The sequence below is a fragment of the Phyllostomus discolor genome, chromosome 1 (assembly GCF_004126475.2).
Source record: "Phyllostomus discolor isolate MPI-MPIP mPhyDis1 chromosome 1, mPhyDis1.pri.v3, whole genome shotgun sequence".
NCBI lineage: Eukaryota > Metazoa > Chordata > Mammalia > Chiroptera > Phyllostomidae > Phyllostomus > Phyllostomus discolor.
Genome location: NC_040903.2, coordinates 105771813 through 105798683, shown reverse-complemented (window position 1 = coordinate 105798683; position 26871 = coordinate 105771813). Strand labels below are relative to the sequence as shown.

The window sequence follows — 26871 nt, the reverse complement described above, 5'->3', positions numbered from 1 at the left end:
ATAAGAAGCATAATTGGTAGGTACAAATTAGGGGGAGGTTAAGAACAGTATAGTAAATGGAGAAGCCAAAGAACTTATATGTATGACCCATGGACATGAACTAATTGGGGTGGGGAGGAATGATGGACAGAGCGGGCATACAGCTCAGAAGGGGATGAAGGGGAGAAAAAAATGGGACAACTATAAGAGCCTAATCAATAAAATATACTTTCAAAAATTTTCTAAATACATTTTTTTAGTTTGTCTCTTTTTAAAAATTGAAGTTACAGCTAAGAGTTCACTAGATACAATGAAGTATTTTAGGAATGTTAGAGGTTAGATAATATTATGAATGATACAAAGGAAAAGAGCCATAATTCTTGCCGACTACATATTGTATTGCTTTTGAAAGCAACTGTACATGTAATCAGTTCATAGTAAAGTACTATACTAATCTGTTTTAGGAGAGCAAATATCTTTCAAGGTTTCAAGTTCCTCTATAAGCTTCTTGTTCTGAACTTCTAGCACTGCAACTCGACTCTCCAGACATTTTACATATTCTTTCTTTCGACGTCGACATTCTTTAGCAGCTTCCCTGAAAAAAAAAAAAAAGAGAAGCAAAGGGCAAACAAAACAATTTTTGCATGCTATTGACTGAAGAGACTGAAGTGAGCTTGGTGTATGTGATCATGGTTGCATTCCAAATTTGGTACAACACTCCCCACTCAATTTCAAACACTAAGCCAAACTGGATTCTTAAGGGTCACAAGTGTCCCTTCCATATGTCCACATGGCAATTAGTAGAATTGCTGCATCTCCTGCCTTGATTTGAGTTCACAGTAAACAAGGTCCAAGTCAAAGAGTTACTCTGCTTTATGGCAATAAAGATCTTTAAGGGCCTTGAGTTCCTCAATGAGAGTCTTGTTTTGGTTTTCAAGCACAGCCACACGATTTTCAAGACATGTGACATATTCTTTCTTCTTCCTGCGACACTCCCGGGCAGCTTCCCTGCAACCAACACAAGGCAAATGACTCAGGAACGACCTCCCAGCACAGTCCAGAGGGGCTCCGCAAATTTTGGGCCCCCAAACTCAACGGCCAATCAATCCTAAGTAAGGTCTGCACGAAGCCACACAACAAATGTACCCAAGCCCATGCCTTTTTGTAAGGTGACTCTGAGACAACAGGAATGATTTGAGAGCAGAGTCCATTTGCCCAGCATTCATCGTAAATGGTGTTTTCGTAGGGTACACATTCCATGACAACAATGACTAGAATGGTTTTCAGCAACCTAAAACATTAGCACCACATTTTCAAGTGGAATTTCTACAAAAACATTTACAGATCCTTTTGAATCTCTTAGTTATTTTTGTCCACCAAAAGCTCTACATTCCATCATAATGAGTTAACTTTATTTTATCAAGAATGATTACTAAAATTAATCCCCAGAGATCTTAAATATCAATAGAGATTTTCATTTTTCAAGATTAAATCACAGTGAGACAAATAAATTAATCAGGACTGCGAGACAGTTGTTGTCTGGGAAACAACATGGATAAAAATAACAATAAATGAATCATAAATCATGCACATTTTCATAAACCAAAATGAAATGGACTCTGCTTCTGAAAATTAAAGATGGAAAGAAGGAGGGTACAAGATACAATACTCAATAGTTCAGACAATTGAAATCCAGGAATGTGAAAACACCAGGAAAATGAAAAAAGGCTACTTAATTACTCAAGGCTGTTCTCTCATCATAGGCATTTACTATCCAATCTACTGAATTTTAACATACTCTAGGCATACCCAAAGGAAAGAACAGACCAGCAGCCAAAGCAACAGACACAAATAAAAAGATGAGCCACAGTCATTTTCATGCATCATCCCACCAAAAGAAACACAATGAATACAACCAACATTTTCTCTCTCCTTTCTTTCTGGGTGGGAGAGGTTGGCAACTACATCACTTAATCCTCTATAGATTGTATTCTTCTAACAGTTTTTTGGAGTTTTCAATTCAGAAAAACTGCCTTAGGGATATTTTTCATGCCAAAAAAATCCTATTGAAAGATAATTCAGGCCCTGGCAGGGTAGCTCAGTTGGTTGGAGCATCGTCCTGATACTCCAAGGTTGCGGGTTCAATCTCTGGCCAGGGCATGTACAAAAATCAACCTATAAATGCATAAATAAGTAGAACAACAAATCAGTGTTTCTCTCTCACACACACTCTAAAATCAATAAATTTTTTAAAAATAATTCAACTATATTTAATAAAAGTTGTGTCGGATGTCTAAACACCAATTTACTGCCAATTACCACTGTTGCAAGTCTGAACTAGCAGTGAGCGTACAACATATCTGGCCAATTCTGTTTTATTTTTAGGATAGTCGATTCTCACCAAAAACTGATTATGTGTTTTTCCCTGCAGGAAGCAAGAGTCAGCAGAAATTAAAGAGATCCTGAAATGCCAATAAACTGCAGGAAAAGATCAACCCCTATTTCCTAGCCAAGAACAATGCGCTCCTCTGTGAACCCACAAAGTTCTCAGACTTCTCAACTGATTAGCAAAAAAGTAACAATGTATAAATGAATTGAATCTGATAAGTACTGATTAATTTAATCTAATGATGTGTGGGAAAAAGCTAAGAATAAACCCAAGGACACTTAAAAACATGCCAGTTTGGGAACAGAATTCAACTATTCCATAAAGAAACTAAAATATACATTTAATGAATACCAAGGTTTTCATAATTATATCATTACATTAAATTCTAAATCTAGAAGGAAGATGGTCATTTTATAAGGTCACCATTAAATGAAATTTTAAATATCTAATAGCAGTGTTATGGGCTATTTAACCTGAGTTTTTTTTTTTTACCAAGGTGTACTATGTACTGTAAACATCCATACTAGGTGTTTCACATGTGTGCATGTGCTGCTACCAGAGTGGAACGTTCCAAGCACAAAGCTCTAGTAGAAGGCACAATCCTAAGAACTTAACTTCTCAGCTATGGAAAACACCTGTTTCTTCTATTAATAGTTAGAGCTCAGTTTTCAGGCCTTGCTTTTGTCTGGATATATCTTCAGCATGGAGAGAAAAATACATGGCAAACGGGAAAAGCTGACAAGGCTGTAAAGAAAGAAAAACTGTGGCCGGATTGGTAGAAATATAATTAAATATCCATTATAAGGGCTAAACAAAGAATAAAAAGACAAAAATGTATAAAAGATCTTTCACATTATTGAATGAAACCTACATTCTTTCCATAAAGTTGAATCTGAAGCTCATGCTGAGGTCTTTCAGGGGTGACTCTGGTGTTAGTGTAGTGGATAGGCTCTGGAATAGAGACTGGCTGGTTGCATATCCAGGTTTGGTCTAGTTTGCACTGTGTGATAAAACCAACTCATGTAAAGTCTCTGAACCTCAGTTCCTACCTGTAAGGTAAGGATAATAGCCAGACCTATTCTCATGTGAAAGTTATGTGACAGTTATGCAAACAGTAGAAACAAAGCACTTAAAATGTGCATATGGTACTCACTCAACAGATACTGAGCAACATAATAGCCATTCATTTTCTGCTTTTCTCTTGTATTGCTTCAAAACTGAGATTTGAAAAGCTAAAACAGACCCCTCTCAGAATCCCTTGAAGCTGGGGATTCTATTAGCTATTTCTAGTCATTGAAATGTGGGTAAAAGTTGCTGGCAGAGCCTTCCAGAAAAAGGGTCAGACTCAACCAGCCCCCAATTTAAGCTTCAGTTCTTCTTTCCTCTTCCTGACTGATGAAAAATGGCTGGAGGGGATGCAGCCACACTGGATCACAGGAACAAACGTTGGGCACGGGAGATGGCAGGGCAGGTGGAGGAGCCTGGATCCTGGATGATACCATGGGGCCTTGGTTCTGGATGCCTGTACCTCTGGACCCACAACGTGAGATCAAATACCACCTACACCCTGACCAGCATGGCTCAGTTGGTTAAGCATCACTCTGCAAAGCAAAAGGTCACTGGTTTGGTTCTAGGTCAGGGCACATGCCTGGGTTGCAGTCCAGGACCAAGTTGGGTGTGTATGAGAGGCAATGGATTGATATTTCTCTCCCTCTCTTTCTCCCTATCTTCCCCCACTCCCTAAAAATAAATAAATAAATAAATAGATTGATAAATAAATAAATACATAAATAAAATCTTTTAAAAAATACCACCGGCAAGATTAAGCTTCCATTCCCTTGGGTTATTTAGAGTCCAAACACAAATGCTATCCAATAGTTATTAACAAATTGCTTTTTAAAATCCCAATATTTTATAATTTTTCCCACAGGGAGAGCTCATATGTATGTGTAGGTAGCTGTGGGGCACCTTTTATAGGAATCCACTGCTGAATGTTTTATCTATTTCATTTTGGTAGTTCTGACAACATTTTTAAACCTAAAAATAAAGGTATAAAATGACACCAGGGAGATAACAAGGCTAAACTCCTAGTTCTTCCTTTTTTATTTTCTTTGGGAAAATAAGACATCGATAAACAATTCTGTGTTATCATCACACTTGACATTATAAACTGAACTTCACAATGTGCATTCTGTGACCAGGAGAGGCAATTATATTTGTAGCTCCTTGGATCTCTGAAAGTGCAGTTTTAAAGTATCCACAATCCTCCATCTGATCAAAGTTAGGAATCTTCGATGGCAAGATCTCCACACACCAACTGTGATACTATGTGAGCCCTGCCCATTCAGCCCCTTCAGACTTTCTGAGCAAAATACTGGTGGTGTAAAAGGTGAATCCAGCAGGACTTACAACCTGGCACAACCACTGACAAAGATGTGTGTATCTAATGGTCCTATTGCCGGTAATCTGTCGAGTTCCACAGGGTACAAAACTCCATCTAGTGACTTGTGATAAGCCTGGGAACTGTAGCAAAAATACAAAGTACTGTAATACATCAAATTGTGACATTTAAAAGGCTATTAGTAAACTGAATATAGCTGCTACTTGCTTCATACTCAGTTACAAAGGACAGTGATGAACTTATTTCTGGATTTGAGAGTCTTTTTTTAATTGTTCAATTACAGTTGTCGTTATTTTCCTCCTATTACTCTCTCACACCCTACCCACACCCACCTCCCCCATTCAATCCTCTCCCAACCCATGTTTCTTTGTCCATGGGTCCTTTATACATGTTCCTTGATGATCCTTCCCCCTTCCCCTGTTATCTCCCTCCCTCCTCCCCTCTGATGAATGTCAGTTTGTCCTTTATAACAATGTCTCTGGTTATATTTTGCTTGCTTGTTTGTTTTGCTGTTTCGGTTCCACTGATAGGAGATCAGATGGTATTTGTCTTTTACCACCTGGCTTATTTCACTTAGCATAATGTTCTCCAGTTCCATCCATGCTGCCACGAAGGGCAGGAGTTCCCTATTTCTGCTGTATAGTATTCCACTGGGTAAATGCACCACAGCTTTTTGACACATTCATTTACAGATGGGCACTTAGGATGTTTTCAGCACTTGGCTATTATAAATAACACTGCTCTGAACATTGGGGTACATAAATTCTTTTCAGTTGGTGTTTCAGGGTTCTTAGAGTGTAATCACAGCAGTGGAATCACTGGGTCAAAAGGCAGTTCCATTTTTTATTTTTTATATTTTGAGGAAATTCCATATTGTTTTCCACAGGGGCTATACCAGTCTGCATTCCCACCAACAGTGTGCAAGGGTTCCCTTTTCTCCACATCCTCTCCAACACTTGTTGTTTGTTGATTTGTTTATGATGGCCATTCTGACCGGTGTGAGGTGGTATCTCATTGTGGTTTTAATTTGCATCTCTCTGATGGCTAGTATGCTGAGCAACCTTTCATATGCCTCTGGGCTCTCTGTATATCCTCCTTGGAGAAGTGTCTGTTCAGGTCCTTTGCCCGTTTTTTAATTGAGTTGTTTGTCTTCCTGGTGTGGAATCCTGTGAGTTCTTTAAATGTTTTGGAGATCAAACCCTTGTCTGAGATACCATTGGCAATTATGTTTTCCCATAAAGTTGGTTCCCTTTTCACTTTGCTTATATTTTCTTTAGCTGTGCAGAAGCTTTTTAATCTGATGAAGTTCCATTTGTTTATTCTTTCCTTTATGTCCCTTATTCTAGGGGACACTTCACTGAAAATATTGTTGCATGGAATGTCTTAAATTTTCCTGCCTATATTCTCTTTAGGACTTTTATGGTGTCATGACTTATATGTAAGTCTTTTATGCACCCTGAATTTATTTTTGTGTATGGTGTGAGTTGGTGATTGAGTTTCGCTTTTTTTTTTTTTGCATGTAGCTGTACAGATCGCTCAACACCATTTGTTGAAGAGGCTATTTTTCCGCCATTTTATGCTTCTGCCACCTTTATTGAATATTAATTGACCATAGACATTTGGGTTTATTTCTGGGCTCTCTAATCTGTTCCATTGTTCTATGTGTCTGTTCTTATGTCAGTACCAGACTGTTTTGATTACAGTGGCTTTGTAATGTAGTTTGATATCAGGTATTGTGATCCCTCCTACTTTGTTCTTGTTTCTCAGAATTGCTGAGGCTATTTGGGGTCATTTATGGTTCCATATAAATGTTTGAAATGTTTGTTCTTTATCTGTGAAATGTGCCATTGGTACTTTAATAGGGGTTGCATTGAATCTATAAATTGCTTTGGGTAGTATGGACATTTTGATGATGTTACTTCTTCCATTCCATGAACATGGTACATGCTTCCATTTGTTTGTGTCTTCCTTAATTTCTTTCTTCAGTGTTGTATAGTTTTCTGCATGTAGGTCTTTTACCTCCTTGGTTAGGTTTATTCCTAGGGACTTTATTTTTCTTGTTGCTATATCAAATGGGATTTTTTTTTTAATGATTTCTGTTTCTGATGTTTCACTGTTGATGTAAAAAAATGCCTTTGATTTCTGAATATTGACTTTGTATTCCACTGTTTTGCCAAATTCACTCATTAGGTTGAGTAGTTTTTTGGTGGAGTCTTTAGGGTTTTCTATGTACATTATCATGTCATCTGCCAACAATGAGTTTTACTTCCTCTTTTCCCATTTGGATGCCTTTTATTTTTTTTTCTTGTCTGGTTGCTGTGGCTAGGACTTCCAATACTATGTTGAATAGAAGTGGCTAGAGTGGACATCCTTCACTCATTCTTAATCTTAGTGGGAAAGCTTTTAATTTTTGCATGTTGAGTATGATGTTGGCTGTTGGTTTCTCATATATGGCCTTTTTTATGTTGAAGTATGCTCCCTCTATTCCCACTTTGCTCAGTGTTTTTATCATAAACGTTTTTTCTGCATCTATTGATAAGATCATGTGATTTTTGTCTTTCCTTTGGTTTGTGTGATGTATTACATTTATTGATTTGTGAATATTATAGTGTGCTTGCATCCCTGGGATGAATTCCACTTGGTCATGGTGAATGAGCTTTTTAATGTATTGTTGGATGTAGTTTGCCAATATTTTGTTGAGAATTTTGGCATCTATGTTCATCAGCTATATTGGCCTGAAGTTTTCTTTCTTTGTTGTGTCTTTATCTGGTTTTGGGATTAGGATGATGCTGGCCTCATAAAAAGAGTTGGGGAGTCTTCCATCTTCTTGGATTTTTGGGAATAGCCTGTGAAGGATAGGGGTTAGCTCTTCCTTAAATGTTTTGTAAAATTCTCCTGTGAAACCATCTGGTCCAGGGCTTTTGTGTGCCAGGAGTTTTCTGATTACTGCTTCAATTTCACCAGCTGTTACTGATCTGTTCAGGCTTCCTGCTTCTTCTTGATTCAGTTTTGGAAGGTTATATTTTTCTAGAAATTTGTCCATTCACCTAGGTTTTCAAATTTCTTGGCATATAGTCGTTCACAGGAATTTCTTTTTTTTAATATTTTATTTATTTTCTTTTTAGAGAGGGAAGGGAGCGAGATAGAGAGAGAGAGAAACATCAATGTGCGGTTGCTGGGGGCTGTGGCCTGCAACCCAGGCATGTACCCTGGCTGGGAACGGAATTTCTTACAATGCTTTGTATATCTGAGGTGTCAGTTGTAATGTGTCCTCTTTCATTTCTGATTGTATTCATTTGGGTCATCTCTATTTTTTTCTTGATGAGTTGGTAAAGGCTTTTCAATTTTGTTTATGTCTGCAAAAAAAAAAAAAAAGAAAAGAAAAGAAAAGCTCCTGGATTTATTGATCCTTAGAATTGTTCTCTTAGACTCTATGTCATTTAATATTCTTCTGATCTTGGTTATTTCCTCCCTTTTACTTGCTCTGGGCTTTGCTTGTTGTTGTTCTCCAGTTCTTGTGGATGTAGGGTTAGGTTGTTTATTTGAAATATTTCAGTCCTTCTTAGATAGGCCTGTATCACTAAGAACTTCCCTCTCAGGACTGCCTTTACTGTGTCCCATAGGTTTGGGACTGTTGTGAGTTCATTTTCATTTGTTTCCAGAAACTTTCTGATTTCTTCCTTGATCTCATCATTACCCCGTTCATTGTTTAATAGCACACTATTCATTCTCCATGAATTTGAATGTTTTGATTTTTCCCCCTTAAGGTTGCTTTCTAATCTCAGTCCCATATGGTCTGAGAAAATGCTTGATATGATTTCAATTTTCTTGAATTTTCTGAGGCTTGTTTTGTGCCCTATCATGAAGTCTATCATTGGAAATGGTCCATGTGCATTTGAAAAGAATGTGTATTTTGCTTCTTTGGGATGAAAGGTTCTATATATATCAGTCCATTTGATGTAGGCCATTGTTCAATGCTGTGATATCCTTGCTGATATTTCGTTTGTAAGATCTATCCACTGCTGACAGTGGGGTGTTAAAATCCCCTCCTATAATTGTGTTGCTGTCTATATCTTTCTTGAAGTCCTGCAACATTTTCCTTATGTATTTGGGTGCTCCTGTGTTGGGTGCGTATGTTTACAATGTTTATGTCTTCATGGATCTGATGGATTCTTCCCTTGAGTATTTGAAGTGTCCTTCTGTGTCTCTTTTTATGGCCTTTGTTTTGAAGTCTATTTTGTCTGATATGAGTACTGCTACCCCAGGGTTTTTCCCTGTCCATTTGCTTGGAATATTTTTTTTCCAGCCCTTCACTTTCAGTCTGTGTAGGTCTTTTGTTCTGAGCGGGGTCTCTTGTAGGCAGCATATGTGTGGGTCATGATTTCTTATCCATTCAGCTACCCTATGTCTTTTGATTGCAGCATTTAATCCATTAACATTTAAGGTTATTATTGATAGGTACTTTTTCATTTTATCCCCTTTGAACCTGTGTTCCTTTCTCTCTCACTCTTTTCCTTCCTCTTCTTATAGCAGCCCCTTTAGAATATCTTGCATTGCTGGTTTGGTGGAGATGTATTCAGCCTTCTTTTGTCTCCTTATTTGGCCTTCCATTTTAATTGAGAGCCTTGCTAGGTAGAGTAGTCTTGGTTGCAGGCCTTTGCTTTTCATTAGTTGGAATATTCCTTTCCATTCTCTCTGGGATTGGAGTGTTTCTGTTGAGAAATCAGGTGCTAGCCTTATTGGAGCCCCCTTGTATGTTACTTCTTGTTTCTCCCTTGCTACTTTTAAGATTCTCTTTTTGTCTTTAAAATTTGGCATTTTAATTGTGGTGTGTCTTGGAGTAGGTCTCTTTGGGTTCATCCTGATTGGGACTCTCTGTGCCTCCTACACTTGTGTGGATTTTTCCCTCTCCAGGTTTGGAAAGTTTTCTACCATTATTTTTTCAAACAGGGTTTTTATCCCTTATTCATTTTCTTTTTCTCCTGGTATTCCTGATTCGAGTGTTGTTGTGTTTCATGTTATTTTGGAGTTCCCTTAAGCCATCTTCATATTTTTTAGTCTTTTTTTGTGCAGCTACTCTACCTGGGTGTTTCTTTTCACCTTGTCTTCCAGCTCCCAAATTTGGTCCTCTGCTTCATCCAGCCTACTTGTAATTCCTTCTACTGTATTTTTTAATTTCAGAAATTGTATTTTCCATTCCTTCCTGGTTCTTGTTTATAGTTTCTATTTCCGTTTTCATGATGTTGTAGTTTCCACAAGTTCCTCATAATCATTCTTTTGAATTCTGTGTCTGATAGTTTGCTTGCCTCAATTTCATTTAGCTCTTTTACTAGGGTATCTTCCAGTCCTTTCGATTGTAGGTTCTTTTTTGTCTCCCCATTTTAGGTGACTCTCTTTGTTGTTTCTGTGATTCTGGGTGCTCTGCTTTGCCAGCTATCTTCATAGGGTGAACTTCTGTGGTAAAAGTTCTGTGGGATTGGTACGGTCTCTTTGATATTCTTGTCTGGATGCTCTAGGGTTGCCCTTTCTTCGATTTGTGTGGGCTCGCTTGTAGCTCTTGAGCTTTACCTGTTGGTGGCTTCCTTGCTGGTGGTTGCTCCCCTCCAGCTGGTTTACTGGTAGTTGTAACTCCCACCTTGTCTTGTATGCTGATGTACAGGTGTTGGTTAACAAGCAGTAATACCAGATGACCAAACCTATGCCAGGAAAAACAACCACCTACCACATATGTAGTCTCAACTGCAATAGGACAAGGAGTAACAAAGGTGAAGAGAGATTGCTGATACTATAAGAAATGTCAAAGGGCATATGAGATGACTGAAAGAAGGGAAAATGTTATTGCATGGTAAAAGGGAGGAGAAATGATTAAGAGCTGGGATAGAACCAAGGTGAAGAAAGGGAGAGAAAATTTTTAAAACATAAGTAAAACACAAAAGGGTGATGGGGAAAATGGGGTAAGAAGAGGGAAGAGTATACTATGAAGTTTAGAGTAAAATTGGAAGTTTGGAGTAAAACTGGATCAATAGGAGCAAATTTGCAGAACCACAGCAGGGTCAATATCAATGACAGCTGAATCAAGTTTAATAAAGGTAGATTGGTAATAAGAATGTTGTAGAAAAGTGAAAAGTGAATATGAAATGTCCACAGTAAAGAAAAATGGTTTTGAGAGGATGGGGTGGCAAACTAATAGAAGTAAGGAGTAAAGATCAGGTTGCGAGAGCAGGTAAAAAAAGGGAGAGAGAAAACAATGAAATAAAATTCCTCCCTCAACTGATTAGAGGCAGGTGGAAGTCAAAATGGAGTAAGACAGTGGGAGAGTATTCTATGGGATTTAAAGTACATACAAGTAGTAAACAAATAGGAGTTCCTTTGAAGAAAAACAGCAATAACCCTGGTAGTTCACTCAACCAGCCACTGTTTATAAAAGGTGGAATAGAAATAAGACTCATAGGAAAGGATAAAGAACGTGAGCTGACCTAAGAAAGAGGAGTGCTTGTGCAAGGTTAGATGGAGGAGAAAGAGTGAGAGTCAGGGATAGGAACTTGGCATAGTGTGAGAGAAAATAAAGTTTACAACAACAGTGATAAAGCTCAAGAAGACAGTGAAATGGATTAAGACCAGGGAAGGGTGCTATGTGGAATTTGGAATAACAATAGTATGATAAGAAATACATAATTTGATTAAAAAGAACAAAAAGTGAAAGACCAAGAATAGTGTGTTATTTGGAATATGAGGGAAGTGAAAGAAGAAAGATTAAAATGCAACATGAAAGGGAGAATAAAAAATCAAAACAAACAATCAAAAACAAACACAAACACAAAAACTAAATAAGCGGAAAGAAGAAAGAAATTAAGAAAAAACAGTCAAGTTCTGAAAGAGAGCAAAGTGAAATTTGTCTCAGCTGTTGGTGTTTGCCTTCTGACTTCTTTCTGGATCTGTCTGTGGTTTTCTCTCAGCCCCAGGTCTTACTGTCTCACTTTTGAGAAAACAGAAAGCCTTTCCAGCAGGTTTTGCAGGTCTTCCGGTTTCCTGAAGGCAGAGGAGGTTGGGCTCCGTTTTTTCCATTCCCACGGGTTCCCCCAGGACGGGGGCTCAGTCTGGGCTACGATAATCACAGGCGCCCAGTTTCCAGCCCAGGCTCTCAGAGCACTGTGCGTCCTGCACTCTGCACTATGCTCATTTGAGTTCAGCTGACACCAACAGACCACTTCACTTTGCACCCCTTTGATCAGTCCGTGAGGCACACGGAGTGGGAGCAAATTGCACCCACACTCTTCCCTCTTTGTTGGCTGGACCGCTGTCACATGTGGTCCCTTCATAGTGTGGTGCACCCTTTTGAAAAAAGTCTCCAGGGTGCCACTGCTACTCGAAGCCACAGCCTGGCTTTCTACACCCTCTCTGCAACCCTCTGGCAAGTCCAGAGTCTATGAGGGTCACAGCCAGTCAAGGCCCTCCTCCTCTCCCAGCTCCAGGTGTCATTAGGATCCCCCAAATTCTCTGGCAATGTTCCAGGCAGCAACCGCCACCCCAGCCTTGGTACACAGCTGGCTGTACTTAGCTTGCTGCCTTTCCCCCCATCAACTTTATGCATCCAGGTCTCTCCTGGGGTGGGTCTGGGGCTCCCTGCCTTGGGAGGGGAGGGAGCAGCTGGGCTGCTGTAACTGATCCGTCTCTCCTCCAGGGTTCCCACAGCAGCCACGGTTTTGGCAGCTGGTCCAGAGACCTTCCCCTAGGCCTATAAAACCTCCTTACTGCCCGTTTCGAAGCACCCTCTGCACACTTTGGCTTCCAAACTCCCTATCAGCCGAGATTCTGTCAACTGTTCATTTCATTTTTCAGATCGGCTAAGTGTCCCAGTTGACTGTAGGAGCAAGTGGGCTCAGCTCCCAGCTACATCAACACCATCTTTTCCTCAATTTGAGTCTTACAAGCCACAATTTCTACATTAATCTGGTTGCTAACACCTAATAAATTTACTCCCATGTATTCCTGATCATAGGCAAACACATGATTCCATCTGAAATGTTTGACTCTCCTGCAACAAGGACTTAGGAGTAAGGTGACAAGACTACTGGGAAAAGACTATTTTTATTCTGTTCATTTTGAAAAAGCAGATTCATTTGCACTATTTTCTCTAATAAAAAAGAAAACCAAGAAATAATATGCAAATTAGATTTATTTATTTTAAATCGTCACCAAAGGATATGTTTTATTGATTTTAGAGACAGAGGAAGGAAGGGAGAGAGAGGGAGAGGATGAATATTGGTGTGAGAGAGAAACATCAACTGGTTGCCTCCAGTAAGATGTGCTCTAACCAGGGATCACACCCACAACCTTTTAGTGTATGGGACGACACTCCAACCAGCTGAGAAAACTGGCCAGGGCTCAAACTAGATTTTAAAAAGAATGTTGGAAAGCAGTGTTTGTATGATATACTGCTCTTTAAAAAATAAAGTTACAGAGAGACAGTACAAGAATAAGTGAGAAAATGAGAGAGAGCAGGTTGGAAATGTATATACTATAATATTAGTGGATATCTCCAGGTGGTGGGATTATAGGTAATTTTAATTCTGTTGTTTTGTATTTTCACTTGACTAGAATTTATCAGAATAAAGGTGTATTTCAGTACAATTGGAAAAAACAGTTGCAAAAAAAGTAAATGGAAACATGTAAAAGCCAGAAAATTCTTAACTCACACTTAAAGTTTTTTGCTCATAAACTAGGAAATTATACTTACCGCCTAATTTCACAAAGTAAATGCCAAGTACAAAATAAATTTTTATTTGTAATAAAGTCCTCCCATGATCATTAAAAAAATTAATGCATCTTACAGACATTACCTTTCTAACACCTAGGGATTTACCTCCTGTTGATGAAATAGTTGCATGTGTAGCAGACAATTATCACATGCAGAGCACAAGCCCAGATAAAATGCCACTTAACACTGAACTTTGGGAAATAGCTTAGGAAAAGTAATTTTTTAAAAAGCCCCACAGTTACAAATTATATGTCCTCTAAGTTGTTGCTGATTTCTAGTGAACCATCTTACCTGTTTTTCATCAACCTCAGCTCTCGTTTGCGTGTGGCTTCTTCTGCAAGTTGCTGGGGGCTGTGCAAACTTCCTGGGGAGGCAGCCACCACCACTCCCTGAGGCAAAGCAGTTGGAGGAGCTCGGATCTGGTAAGTTGGCATGTCACCAGTGGCAGCTGCAATGAAATATTACATGCTCATATAAACATTTTACAACTTGGTATTTTATATAAAACTGACCTGGAAAAGCATACTTCTCATGTCTTAAGGGGTGATGTTGCTAACATTTAAGATGATTATTTTGAGCATTATAGGAATTGTAAGTATCAAAGATCTTCAGCACTAGGAACAATGATATTTAGCATGCTCTACACATTTAAAGAAGAAAATTGCCCTAATGCATTTCAGATAGGTTTTTATCAAAGGCTAAAAGTAGAGAGGCTTTTCAACTGAGAGTTTGTTGAGCCTAAAATCAGTGGTGTGCTGATGAAGGTTTAATAACCAGCTTTCCTGGAGCAAGGTGAGATCTGTAGCATGTTGATGCCCATGATATAAATACTTTGACCATGGTCAACTGGAGGCTACCGGTATGAATTCAGTGAATGCAGAACTGGGAAGACATACACAGGAAGTAGCATAGCATGCAGATAAAACATGTAAATAACAGCAAGAGCATAGATTAAAAGTTATAAATGATAAATTTTGAGTATTAATATTTTAAGTAACTTTTAAAATATATCTTTAAAATTTTAATAGCTATTTTAACAACCAGCTCATAAAAATCCCCAAAACTTAACAATTAGCTCTAGCAAATCAGTGAGAGCTTGTTCCAGCACACCACTGCAGAAATTTTAATTAAGCAGCACACTTCCATCTATTTGAATTTTCCTTTACCCTATAACTTCACCTAACGTCTTTTAGTGCAAGACCTATTGCCAGAAAGAGTACTGGCAGGCAAATACTCACTCACTATATTTTCATCTAAGAGCAAAAAATAACATACAAAAAAGCAAAGCTCTGCTTCAAAGCTTCAAAGCTGTGGTTTGTATGGGAAATGGTAATTTTTGTTTGTCTTAGGTTTCTTGGGATAATAATATATTCCTAAGTATTCATTAAAAAAATATTGTCCAATTATAATATAATCATAGTTAAATGAAAGACTTAGTATTTATTTATTGAGATTGAATCCTACAGTCCTCAAAGTGTCCTAATTTACATTCTGCATGATTGTATCTACTGCAATAAACAGCTTCCTTAAGACAGATGGGTTAAACTGATGAAACATGTTCCTGCCACCACTGTTTCAACTTTGAAAACATACAGTCCAGAGTTCATGTGACATTCTGATGAGATATGACCAATACATGCTCTCTCAGAACTTAATGCAAGAAAATGAGTTAAAAATGATAAAATCCTATAAGAGTTGGTGGGAAGCAAATGCCAATCAAATATGAAACATATCGCTTCCATATTCCACTAAGAACTAAAATTTTACTCAAAAGAGAGGCAAAGGCTTTTTTTTTTCAGGTAAATGGAATATAATCACTGAAAATAGCCAAGTGGTTTAAAGGGTTAATCAAAAATTGATCTACATGTTTCTTTTTGAGTAAATGCCAGATTTTGTCCTCCCTGGACTAAAGAATTAGATGAAAGAATAAAATGATAAAAACATGGCTTTGGGAGAAAACCACTTAAAGGTCTTCATAAGATTGTAAGGCCGTACTGCTTCTTCCTTCTACACATAATTTAAGAAACAATTATCACAGTTGTAACTGTGATAAATATAATGATGATCACCAACCTGGGGATAATCCTAAATTTGTTTCTGTGACAATTTAAAGTACTATATACACAGATGTCTTAGAAAATTTTATACCTTTGAAATATTTCAGAAGAGAATTTTAAAGTCAGCTATAAACTGTTAACTGACAAAATTTTAAAAATATGTATTTAAATCATAGTGTAGAGGAGAGAGATTGGAGCCTGGGGTAACAGTTCTCTTCACCGACATCAGGGAAGAAGGTTATGGGGTAATGAAGGCTGAAACAATGGGACAGCTGGAGGAGACAAAGGCTTTCTAAAACTGAAACAACGGCAGTGACAAGGGGAAGTTTCCTGTCATCATGTTGACATATGTAAGCAGCAGGGATGCAGGCCTTGGTCTAGGGTTATTCTTGCCAAATTGCTCACAAACAAGTGCAATAAAATAATACAAAGGTACAGAAGTGTTTGTTATTCTCTCTCTAGTTTTGTATACATCTGCTTTTCTCTGTACTTAAAGTTAGAGCAGGATGTTTACACAATATACAAAAGTTAGTTGGAGAGTACTCATTAAAAAGTTAAAAAGGAAGGCAGGAATACTTCACAGATGAAAAAGAAAATTCGGCCCTTATTGGTGTGGTTCCGTTGGTTGGCATCCTCCAGCAAACCGAAAGGTCGCTGCTTGCTGCTTGGATTCCTGGTCAGGGCACATGCCCGGGTTGCAGGCCAGGTCCCCAGTTGGGGATGCACCAGAGGCAACCAATTGATGTTTCTTCTTTCCACATCAGTGTTTCTCTCCTTTTCTTTCTCCTTCCCTTCCCCTCTCTCTAAAAATAAGTAAATAAAATATATATTTTTAAAGTTTATTGGTCTTAGAATCAGAACAGGCTCTAAATTCTTGCCTGTTTCCAAAACTGAAGCCACCTTACAAAGACCAAATGTGGCACTGTGAAGGATCATGGCAATTCCAAAAGAGGCAGGCATATTTAAAACATTTTGAGCAACAGCTTAGAAAAAAATACCCTAACATGGTATTTTGGAAAGGATTATATGTATGGATGTATTAGTCCTCAGATGTTAGCTAACACACTGAGTTTTATTATGATTTTTCAGATATACTATCTATTCATTTTATCTCTCTCAACAAAAATCACACTGAAGCTCATTGGTTCAAGCCAGAAATATGATTAGTATAAATTAGCAGAAATTAGTGTAACTCTCTGGTGATGGTATAGTTCTAATGGTCACTGCATAAATATCAATGGATAAATTTCAAATATTCAAATGATCTTATTACATTAAAGTTAATACATTAAAAAGATATGGGCAAAGAGAAAGTCTTGTTTTAAGAAAATCCAAGAGTTAAAAGTTTTGTTATTGAAACAAGTGATAAAAAGTTTATATACAAAAATTCAGTGGTAATTTAACGCAGATGAGATACCCGGCATCACAGTTGAAAGGGCATCCTGCATTCTTGGATGTCACGTTCTTACTCCGGTATGCTAATAAAGGCCAATTTCTGCTCCATCTAACTACTAATGTGCCAAAAAAATTTTTTATTCTAAAATTTCACTTCATAAATTATTTCTAAAAATAAATGGGTCATCAGTGGGGAGTTTAAACTCATGATTGAAGAAAGGTAATAAAAAGATACACTAATTTAACTTTGAAGCAGCAAAAGTTTTAGACAAGCTGCGATATCTTTTGTGCCTTGCATGTAGTCCCCTAGAACCCAGCAACACTTGGCATATAATGGATGGCTGGTGGGTTTACTTGTGCACTAGGAAGGAAATGTTGAACTTCCCAGGGCTTGCACAAGTCCACTGTCAATTGGAATGTCTCAAGTAAGCAGTCTTATAATTATAAGACTATCATTAGCCATTATCATAACTAAGTCTGTAACACTAAGACATGGAAAGCTCTAAAAGATGCTATGTATTTATTCAAACTGGCCTTTCTTGATAGAAGGCATTATTTCCTAAGCCTTCCCTTAGGTGCTACTCAAATAACTTGCCATTTTAGAAGCAAAGGAGTTCTAATTACTGTATAGTGTTTCCAACCATCTAACTCATTTTAGGTTTGTTATCAAATATTTCATGAGAAAAGAAAATTCCTATAACTCTCCAACTCTGGTCATTAACTTCATACCTCTCTGTGTGAGCTTTAAACACAGTACAGAAGAAAAAGTATGGTATTTGGAGTCTGGGTTCTGGTGCAGCTCTGCCACTTACCAGTCATGTGACTTGGGGCAAGTTCAGTTTCCTCATCTGCAAAATGAGGATACATTATCTCATTTAATACTCACAATAAATTCTGTAATGTATGTCAAAGTGTCTAGTACAGTGCCTGGCTCATGGTAGACATTCAGCAAGTGTTAGTCCCCTTCCCCTTCCCTCCCTTAAGTTCTGGAAGGCAATGTTCCAAACTATGCTTATACTGCATATTAATTAAAAGGCAAATAACATCCATAATTATTTCCCTGGAGTTCTCCTTCTAACAAAACCTGGGTAATGGAATGATTGAAATGTATGACTCTCATTATTTTGTTAAAAAATATGCCTATTAATAACTTTAAAAATCTATACTATATTTTATTATATCCCTTTATAGAATAAATTATTAAAAGATAGAATTATAAAATATCCCTTTAAATGTAGGTAATTATTTAAAATATGTAACTGTAAAGGTGAAGAATCACAAAACACTGAATGATACAATCTCATCAGACTCGTAATAAGAAAACTGGAAAACCCCACAAGTCAAAGAGGTGCTTGCTTCCTCCTAACAGAGAAAGAAATGAGCAGCCCAACCCAATTCATATCTTGATAGCTTCCAATGTGAAAGTTTATCAACATCCCACAATGGTGACTTTATTTACTGATTGATTGATTGATTGATTGATTGATACCTCTATAGTACTGAGCACATTAACTGAACAAAACCATTTTTATATGTGGAGCTCCTATCTTCATAGGTCTTTTTTGCTATGTGTCACTAATCACAAATACACCGAAGTAATAAGCAATAGAGGTAACTTAGATGTCATACTTAGAAGCAGGGAGCTCCAGAAAGCTACTGACATCTTCACCTTTCTGTGTTGGTTCTCTCCCTCCCTATGACCACATCAGTGCTCCTAATGCCGAAGTCAGGCTTGTCCTTACTAGGGTGCCTCACTCTGTCAAGAAGGCTCCCCTCCTCCTTGCTCCAAGTTTTCCAGGAAAATTAAATCCCACGTAAACAGGACTATTAACCACCAAACAGTTCAAATGTGTTACAACACATAGACCACATAGAATCAAGTCATTAAGTAGTTTTTACTTTAAGTTACACATGAGTTATGCATTCAGTGAAAATCATAAGAGTAAAAAAAATTGTAAAAATGAGAAATTATATGGATATTTTTAGTTGTATGTAATGGCAAACTTATGCTCTGTTGTCCTATGAAAGTAATAATGCTAGAAAAAATCTATTTTGTCTACTTAAAATGATGCAAACTTTACTTTGTATGTTTTATAAGCAATGTGTAGTGTGCTATTGTAACTCACCTAACATCAGCTTTAGTTTATCAATGTCAGGTGAATTCTGAGAAGCAGCATAATGTAAACAGAATCAGATAAGGACTCTGAAGAGCCAAATTGGTTCACCTCTTGCTAGGTCTATAAGCTTGTAACAGTCATATACCCACTCTGATCTGTGTGATTATATATACAATGAACATAATAATGTCTGCCTTGAGTAAATCAGGGGGTATGCGTAGAAAGTGCTTTTCCTTGTGAGTATTTAAATATGGCTTCTTCAGCAAGGCCTACCCTGATCCTTCAACCTATAGTAGCTGTGAGTCTCTCATAATCTGATAGTTTGATAGCACTTACTACATTTATATTTATTTTTATTTGTGAGATTAAGAGAGTTTTTATTTTAAAGTTTACATAAGTTCAAAGTATTATTTTATTAGTCAATATGTTTACACAGGCAAATATAACTGGGCAAAGTGAAACAATTATCCCAAGTGATCTTTCATTAAAGATTTTTCAAAAATAGTGGGAAAATAGCATATAACAATTTCATACAAATTCAGAGTTCTAATGAAACGTAAGGTAAGTGACTCCTATATTTTTACTTCCAACATGATTATATTTGCTTTGTTACCAACTTCAAGGAGCTGTTATACTTGATGCAAACCATTCTTTTATGTGAAAATTTCCAAAAACCTTTTCCTTTCACAAAGGTGAAATGTATCCTCATTCTTTTGTATCAAATATTAATTAAGATACTATTTTCTAAATTTGAATAAGTTGGAAGGTTTGTTAATTCAGATATCCAGGCTGAATATAATTCATTAGAGGTTTTTAGACTCAGAGACTAAAAGATGAAGAGTTAGACTCTTAACAATCAGCTTATAAATAAAGCCAAAACTATTTCTAATAAAAATTTAAATTACATCCAACAGAATAATATAATTCTGTAAACTGTAAGTATTCTCTTTTCAGATTCACTCCCTTGGCCCTGTAAGAAATGCTTCTAAAAACTCTCCCAGACTGTCATTATTGTCAGCAAACTGATGCTAGTCTAGATCAGTTTTCCAAACCATAAGTTGTAGAACATTGGTGAGTCATAAAGTCAACTTCATGGGTCAAGAATAACATTAAAAAAAAAGAAATAAAAAGTATGACTACATTACATATATTAAGCTAAGCATTACTTTTCAAGTAGATTTTAATATAGACCTAAGGTACACACAAGTCTACTGTTGTATAAATGTGGATCATGGTCAAAAAGTTTGTGAGCCAATAATCTATACCAATCAACCTTAGAGAGAGCGAGAGAAAGAAATGTCCTTTCCATTTTCAAATAGCACATTAAATAGAATTGATTCTGTGAGAACTGACCAGATTTCCAAAAACAATAATTTCCAAGGGTACAATGAGGTAGTGAAAAAGTTTGACATTTTAAAGTGTCACCATTTAGAAAATTTTGAATTGGAAAGGATAAATCATATATAAACATTATGGGTAAAACTGTGAAAAAAAATCTCTTCAAGTATGCTATATTCGTTCTGTAAATGTTTATTTTCAAGCAAAGATTAAAAATTTATGCAAATATTTATCTTAAATGTTCATATTTAGATATATCTTGAGTAATTTCAAATCATTTTCTTTTCTTTTTTGTTATGATATTCTCTCATGTTTAGAGAAGTCAAATGATGAATTTAAATTTATAAACCAATTACTATTTTTTAGGAAATAAATATATGCACAAAAGTGTTTTTTGGTTCTAAGAATCATATGACATGCACTATTTCAGGTTACTTTAAGTTCATCTATATCTTACAATAAATTTGCCATTTGAGAGCTTCTGCAATCTATACTGTCTCTAAAATTTCACAGAAGTTTTGAGAAACAGTAGCTCAAGATAATTTAAAAAACAATTTTATACAGGTGTTATTTGCTCAAGACAATGGAATGCTCCTGTTTAGGAGGAGGAGCTGAGATCCACTAACTGAAGACATAAATTGTGAGCAAGCTGTTTATAACTATCCATTCTTCGTGAACTCAAATGCAAATCAGTAGTGGGTTAGAAATAGGACACCACTCAATAAACACAGTTGCAACAACATAATGAACACTGGTGACTAAGTCAGGAACATTATCTATAACTAAGGAAACCGAACCACGGAAAGAACTGCGGATTTTCAGACTTGCACTTCCCTAACCATGCACGTAGGGAGCGGTGAGCGGCAGATCCTGCAGAGCAACAGGGTGGGGTGAGCGAGGGAGCCTGACCCAACCCGGATGGAGCCCACGCACATTCGGACCTTGGAGTGGTGCAGGGTTCCTGGTATCTGCCTACACAAGGAGGGGGGCGGGGGGGGGGGTAGTGCTGGCTTCCTACAGCAGATACTTACCTGCAGAGAAACGCTAAAGTGAGGCCCACAAGTCAAGCTACCCAGTCCAAGAGCTTCCACGGAGACAGGCAAGCAGCGAGCTAGTTAACAACCTCAAGCTGTCAGCTGCGCTCGGCAGAACAGAAGGGAACTGGCTCAGTCACAGCCTGGCTCGGGGCTGACGTCAATGTGCAGCCTGCTTGGAGTTTAACTTTTCCACTTCCCGAGGACCCACGATTCCAGGAAATGCAATGACGTCAGCCCTTTGAACTCCATTAGGGAGGAACAGACCATTTTAGACACTGGAGCAAAGAAAGGAGTAGGCATACAAACATCTCAACATTCTGGTCTGTTTGGAGCTACATTTGTACACAGCAATGAAATCGGAAGCTTAATTTTTTACAACTTGAACAGTACGTATGTTTAACTTGAAGCCACATTGGATATGCAACAGGTTGCTGATGAAGCAACAGCTTACTTTAGGGGCGGGGTGGTGGGTGGGGAGGGGAGAGAATGAGAGAGAGAGAGAGAGAGAGAGAGAGAGAGAGAGAGAGAGAGAAACCGTCTTGATTAAGTAACCAATGTAACACCAGGCAAAGAACCAATTTCACTAAGATGCCTTGCAGAAGTGTCCAACCTTTTGGTGTCTCTGGGCCACAGTGGAAGAGAAGAGTTGTCTTGGGCCACATGTTAAATACACAAACACTAACAAAAACTGACAAGCAAAAAAAAAAGGTTTTAGTAAATTTACTATTTTGCACTGGGTTGCATTCATAGCCATTCTGGGCTGCAGGTTAGACACCCCTGCAAGCATGCTATAGATATAAAACTCCTCAGCTACTAGAAAAGTAGTATTCTTTATATACTCAGAGGCTCCTAAATAAGTTTCCAAACCTTCACAAATAATTTTACAAAATTAAATCTTTCTCTAAAGGTTTTCTTACCTATTTCATCTCCAGTCACAGCCATGCCAGTCTTCTGCATACAGACCTGCCCACTCTTCCTTTCACAGGCCAACACAAAGTGTTCTGACTAGCAAGCATGTGCAGTTATAAGTGGCAGTGCTGACCTCACAATGACATCACTAGCCTATCACTGCCATAAATTTGCTTTGTCACAGACGAGCTCACTGAAACCAAAGCCCTATCAAAGTCCTGCAATAAACCACTGGATGTTCATTTTTCATTTTTACACACACAAAAAAAAATCTGAAAAAAAGAAGGGCTCTTTTTTTCCTGTGGGGCTATTTCTTTATTATTACTCTGTCCAAGGTTTCTAAGTAAGGGGCCATAAGTCCTATAGACTTTTCATTAAGTTGGGGGAGAAAAGGAATACTTGGAGATTTAAAAAATAAACAACTGCCATTCAGTTGAGAGAAATGCTGTGGAGCAAACAGAAATGTATTTCATAGATGCTTCTAGATTCTCCTACTAAGAAATAACTAGCCACCTTTGTTTGCTTATAATACATTTCTATCTGTTACACCAGAAAATCCAGCAGTTCCTAGGGTGACGTATAATTTGCTAATTTCATTTGAAAGGGATACTGAAATTTTAAAAATTCAAATGTAGCCAGTATAATATAGCAGTCTTCCATAAATATTAGATTTAACCATATGGGCCAGCTCATATTTGAACTTTTTGGCCCACAAAGACAGCAATAACATGTGGCTCAATCTAACACATCATTTTAGTAAATTAAAATCCCTTGAAACAAACTTTGTGATGTTTAAAAATTCATAAATAGGATTTCTGGCCAAGATGGAGGCGTAGATAGATATACTGTGCCTCCTTGCACAACCAAAAGAAGGAAAACAACAAATTCAAAAACAAAAAACAACCAAAACTGCCAGAAACTCAAACTGTATCAGAGTCCAACAACCAAGGTGTTAAAGAAGAAATGTTCTATCCAGACCTGTAGGAGGGGCGGAGATGGCAGGTAGGATGGAGAGTACTCGTGTCAAGGTGGTGCTGGAGGACCAGGGCAGGCTCACATTTGTGTGCAGATAAACCCAGAGGAACAACTGGGGAGCAAGACAGATCATGCAAACCAGGGTTCCAGCACCGGGAAATAAAGCTTCAAAAATCTCTAACTGAAAAAACCTGTGGGTATTACGGAGGCAGGGGAAACTCCCAGCCTCACAGGAGAGTTCGTTGGAGAGTCCCACAGGGTCCTAGAATGTACACAAACCCTCCCCACCTCAGGAATCAGCACCAGAAGGGCCCACTTTGCTTGTGGATAGCAGTTGAAGTGACTGAAAACTAGTGGGGAGCTGAGCTAGTGGCATTTTTCCCTCTTGGACCCGTTCCCCACATACAGCATCACAAAGCAGCAAAGTGGGTTGCCCTGCCCTGGTAAACACCTAAGGCTCCGCCCCTTAGTACATAACAAGTGTGGCCAGACAAAAAAAATGGCTCAGATGAAAGAACAGACCAAAGCTTCAGAAAAATACAACTAGACTTCCAGCCAAGATGGAGGCATAGGTAGACACACTGTGCCTCCTCACACAACCAAAATAAGGACAATAACAATTTTAAAAACAAAAAACAACCAGTGCTCACAGAAAATTGAACTGTATGTAAGTCTGACAAACAAGGAGTTAAAGTAGACACATTCATCCAGACCGGTAAGAGGGGTGGAACCAGGGAGCTGGGATAGAGAGGGCTCCCAGCAGGGTGGCTGGTGGACCCCAGGCACGCAAAGTGGCAACTGGCGAACCCAGTGAGGCAGCAGATTGTGGAGGGGTGCAGCATGCAAGGTGGTTGGCGGGTCGGGCAGTACCACATTCGCACACAGATAAACAAGGCAAAACTGGGGAGCAAGACAAATCATGCAGCCCAGGGTCCCAGCATGGGGAAATAAAGCCTCAAAACACTGATTGAAAACACCTGTGGGGGTTGAGATGCCAGGAGAAACTCCCAGCCTCACAGAAGAGTTTGTTGGAGAGATCCAGAGGGTCCCAGGACCTACACAAACCCACCCACATGGGAATCAGCACCAGAAGGGCCCAATTTGCTTGTGGGTAGCTGGGGAAGTGACTGAAAGCCAGCAGAGAGTGGAACGAGTGCCATGGTTCCCTCTCAGACCCCTGCCCCACATACAGTGTCACAACCCAGTGACTGGGTTGCCCCACCCTGGTGAACACCTAAGGCTCTGTCCCTCATATGTAACAGGTACATCAAGACAAAAGAAAAATGGCCCAAACGAATGAACAGATCAAAGCTTCAGAAAAAATACAACTGAGCAATGAACAGATAGCCAACCTACCAGATGCACAGTTCAAAACACTGGGAATCAGGATGCTCACAGAATTGGTTGAATTTGGTCACAAATTAGATGGAAAAATGAAGGCTATCCTAAGGGAAATAAAGGAAAATGTACAGGGAACCAACAGTGATGGGAAGGAAACTGGGACTCAAATCAATGGAGTGGACCAGAAAAAAGAAATAAACATCCAACCAGAAAAGCATGAAGAAACAAGAATTCAAAAAAATGAGGAGAGGCTTAGGAACCTCCAGGACATCTTTAAACATTCCAACATCTGAATTATAGGGGTACCAGAAGGAGAAGAGGAAGAGCAACAAGTGAAAAAGTTATTTGAAAAAATAATAAAGGAGAACTTCCCCATTCTGGCTAAGGAAATAGACTTCCAGGAAGTCCAGGAAGCTCAGAGAGTCCCAAAGCAGTTGGACCCAAGCAGGAACACAACAAGGTACACCATAGTTACATTACTCAAGATGAAAGATAGGAGAGAATCTTAAAAGCAGCAAGACAAAATGAGAGAGTTACCTACAAAGGAGTGTCCATCAGACTGTCAGCTGATTTCTCAAAAGAGACCTGAAAGGCAAGAAGGGACTGGAAAGATGTATTCCACCTCATGGACCTACATCCAAGATTCCTCTATCCAGCAGAGCTATCATCTAGAATGGAAGGGCAGATAAAGTGCTTCCCAGATAAGGTCAAGTTAAAGAAGCTCATCATCACCAAGCCATTAGTATATGAAATATTAAAGGGACTTTTCCAAAGAAAAGAAGATCAAAACTATGAACAGTAAAATGATGACAAACTCACAACTATCAACAACTGAACTTAAAACAAAAACAAAAACTAAGCAAACAACTAGAATGAGAAGAGAATCACAGAAATGGAGATCACATGGAGGGTTATCAGTGGGGAGGTGGAAAGGGAGAATGGGGGAAAAGATACAGGGAATAAGAAGCATAAACAGTAGGCAGAAAATAGACAGGGGGAGGTTAAGAATAGTATAGGAAAAGGAGAAGCCAAAAAACTTACATGTACAACCCATGGGCATGAACTATAGGAGGGAAATGCGGGTGGGAGAGCAGTGCAGGGTGGAAGTGAATAAAGGAATGGGGGGGTGGGGATGGCAAACTGTAATAGCATAATCAATAAAATATATTTATAAATTAAAAAATAAAATTTTGTAAATAAATTGAAATTACTAGTCATAAATTTTAAAAATATGTCCACTTAAAAAAGTATGTCTGAAATTATTTGGGTTACTTAATGAAGATTTGGCACAGGAAGAGCTGGATCACTGTAAATTTTACAATTCAAGGTTGGACACAAAATTGGCACTGTTCAACAGTATTATGGACCATAACCTGGGGAAAAATGATTGGCATCTCTAGGACACAAAAGTAAGTGACATGTCCTTGAGACCTTTTACTTTCATCAGTGGCTTGTACAAAGCCCAGCCCCTTGTATGGTTAGAATTCAAACTGACCTTAAATCAATGAAAGGACATCACATTTTTACTTTATTCAAAGAAGAATCTTCTTGTAAAGTCAGAGACACTCAGATGCTTAGGAGGAGAAACATCAGGAGGAGAACCTGTGTTTCTACTAATTCTCCAGAACATATAAACTGAAGACATCCTGCTACTGTGTAAGAAAATATGGGGAGCACGTTAGACATCAACCCCATTAGAGGCTTCATAAAAATATCTTGTCATTGCATCTACACCTAAGGGTGTGGATCTAAGACTACTAGTTGGTTTTATTCACATTTTAGAAAGTTTAAATTATTCTCAACATTTGTTTAAGTTGGCACTTAGGTGCCCAGTAAATATTAGTGTAAAAGAAGTGTAAAGAAGGAAAGGAAAGAGGTAAGTTGGTTGCTTGGCTGACTACTATTAGAAAGTTTTAATAAATTCCATGTGCCCCAAAACTCAGTTAATCAGCACACAGAACTAGTAACATTTTCACTAGAGGAAGTGTATTTTACTTTCATTCAGTAAATGGTTACTGAACCCACTTATCATATGCCAGGGACAGTCCTAGGGACTAAGGATCCCTGTCCAAGCAGAAGTTACCATCTAGGCAGGAGCCCGAGAATCACAATTCAGTGATACATGCTCTGAGAAGGTTCAGTGGAAGCTGCAGGGGGTGACCTAAGCCAGTTGTG

The 26871-nt window shown here is 38.2% G+C and overlaps 1 protein-coding gene across 6 annotated transcripts; it reads right to left on the bottom strand.

Annotated features, from left to right (window-relative positions):
- Positions 1–237: 237 nt before the first annotated feature.
- LOC114493236 (cAMP-responsive element modulator) lies at positions 238–22611 on the bottom strand. 6 transcript variants are annotated; one of them, XM_028508010.2, is made up of 4 exons: positions 22389–22611; positions 17792–17827; positions 13819–13975; positions 238–574 (listed from the first exon to the last, which is right to left on the bottom strand). In XM_028508010.2, exons 1-4 carry the CDS (start codon positions 22426–22428, stop codon positions 430–432), a joined length of 378 nt encoding a protein of 125 aa, XP_028363811.1. In that variant the 5' UTR covers positions 22429–22611; the 3' UTR covers positions 238–429. The 6 variants fall into 6 exon arrangements, with proteins under 6 accessions (XP_028363811.1, XP_028363813.1, XP_028363810.1 ...); XM_028508009.2 differs by lacking the exon at positions 238–574 and adding an exon at positions 817–987 and having other exon boundaries at positions 22389–22596; XM_036027286.1 differs by lacking the exons at positions 238–574; positions 22389–22611 and adding exons at positions 817–987; positions 21466–21860.
- Between the last annotated feature and the right edge of the window lie 4260 nt (positions 22612–26871).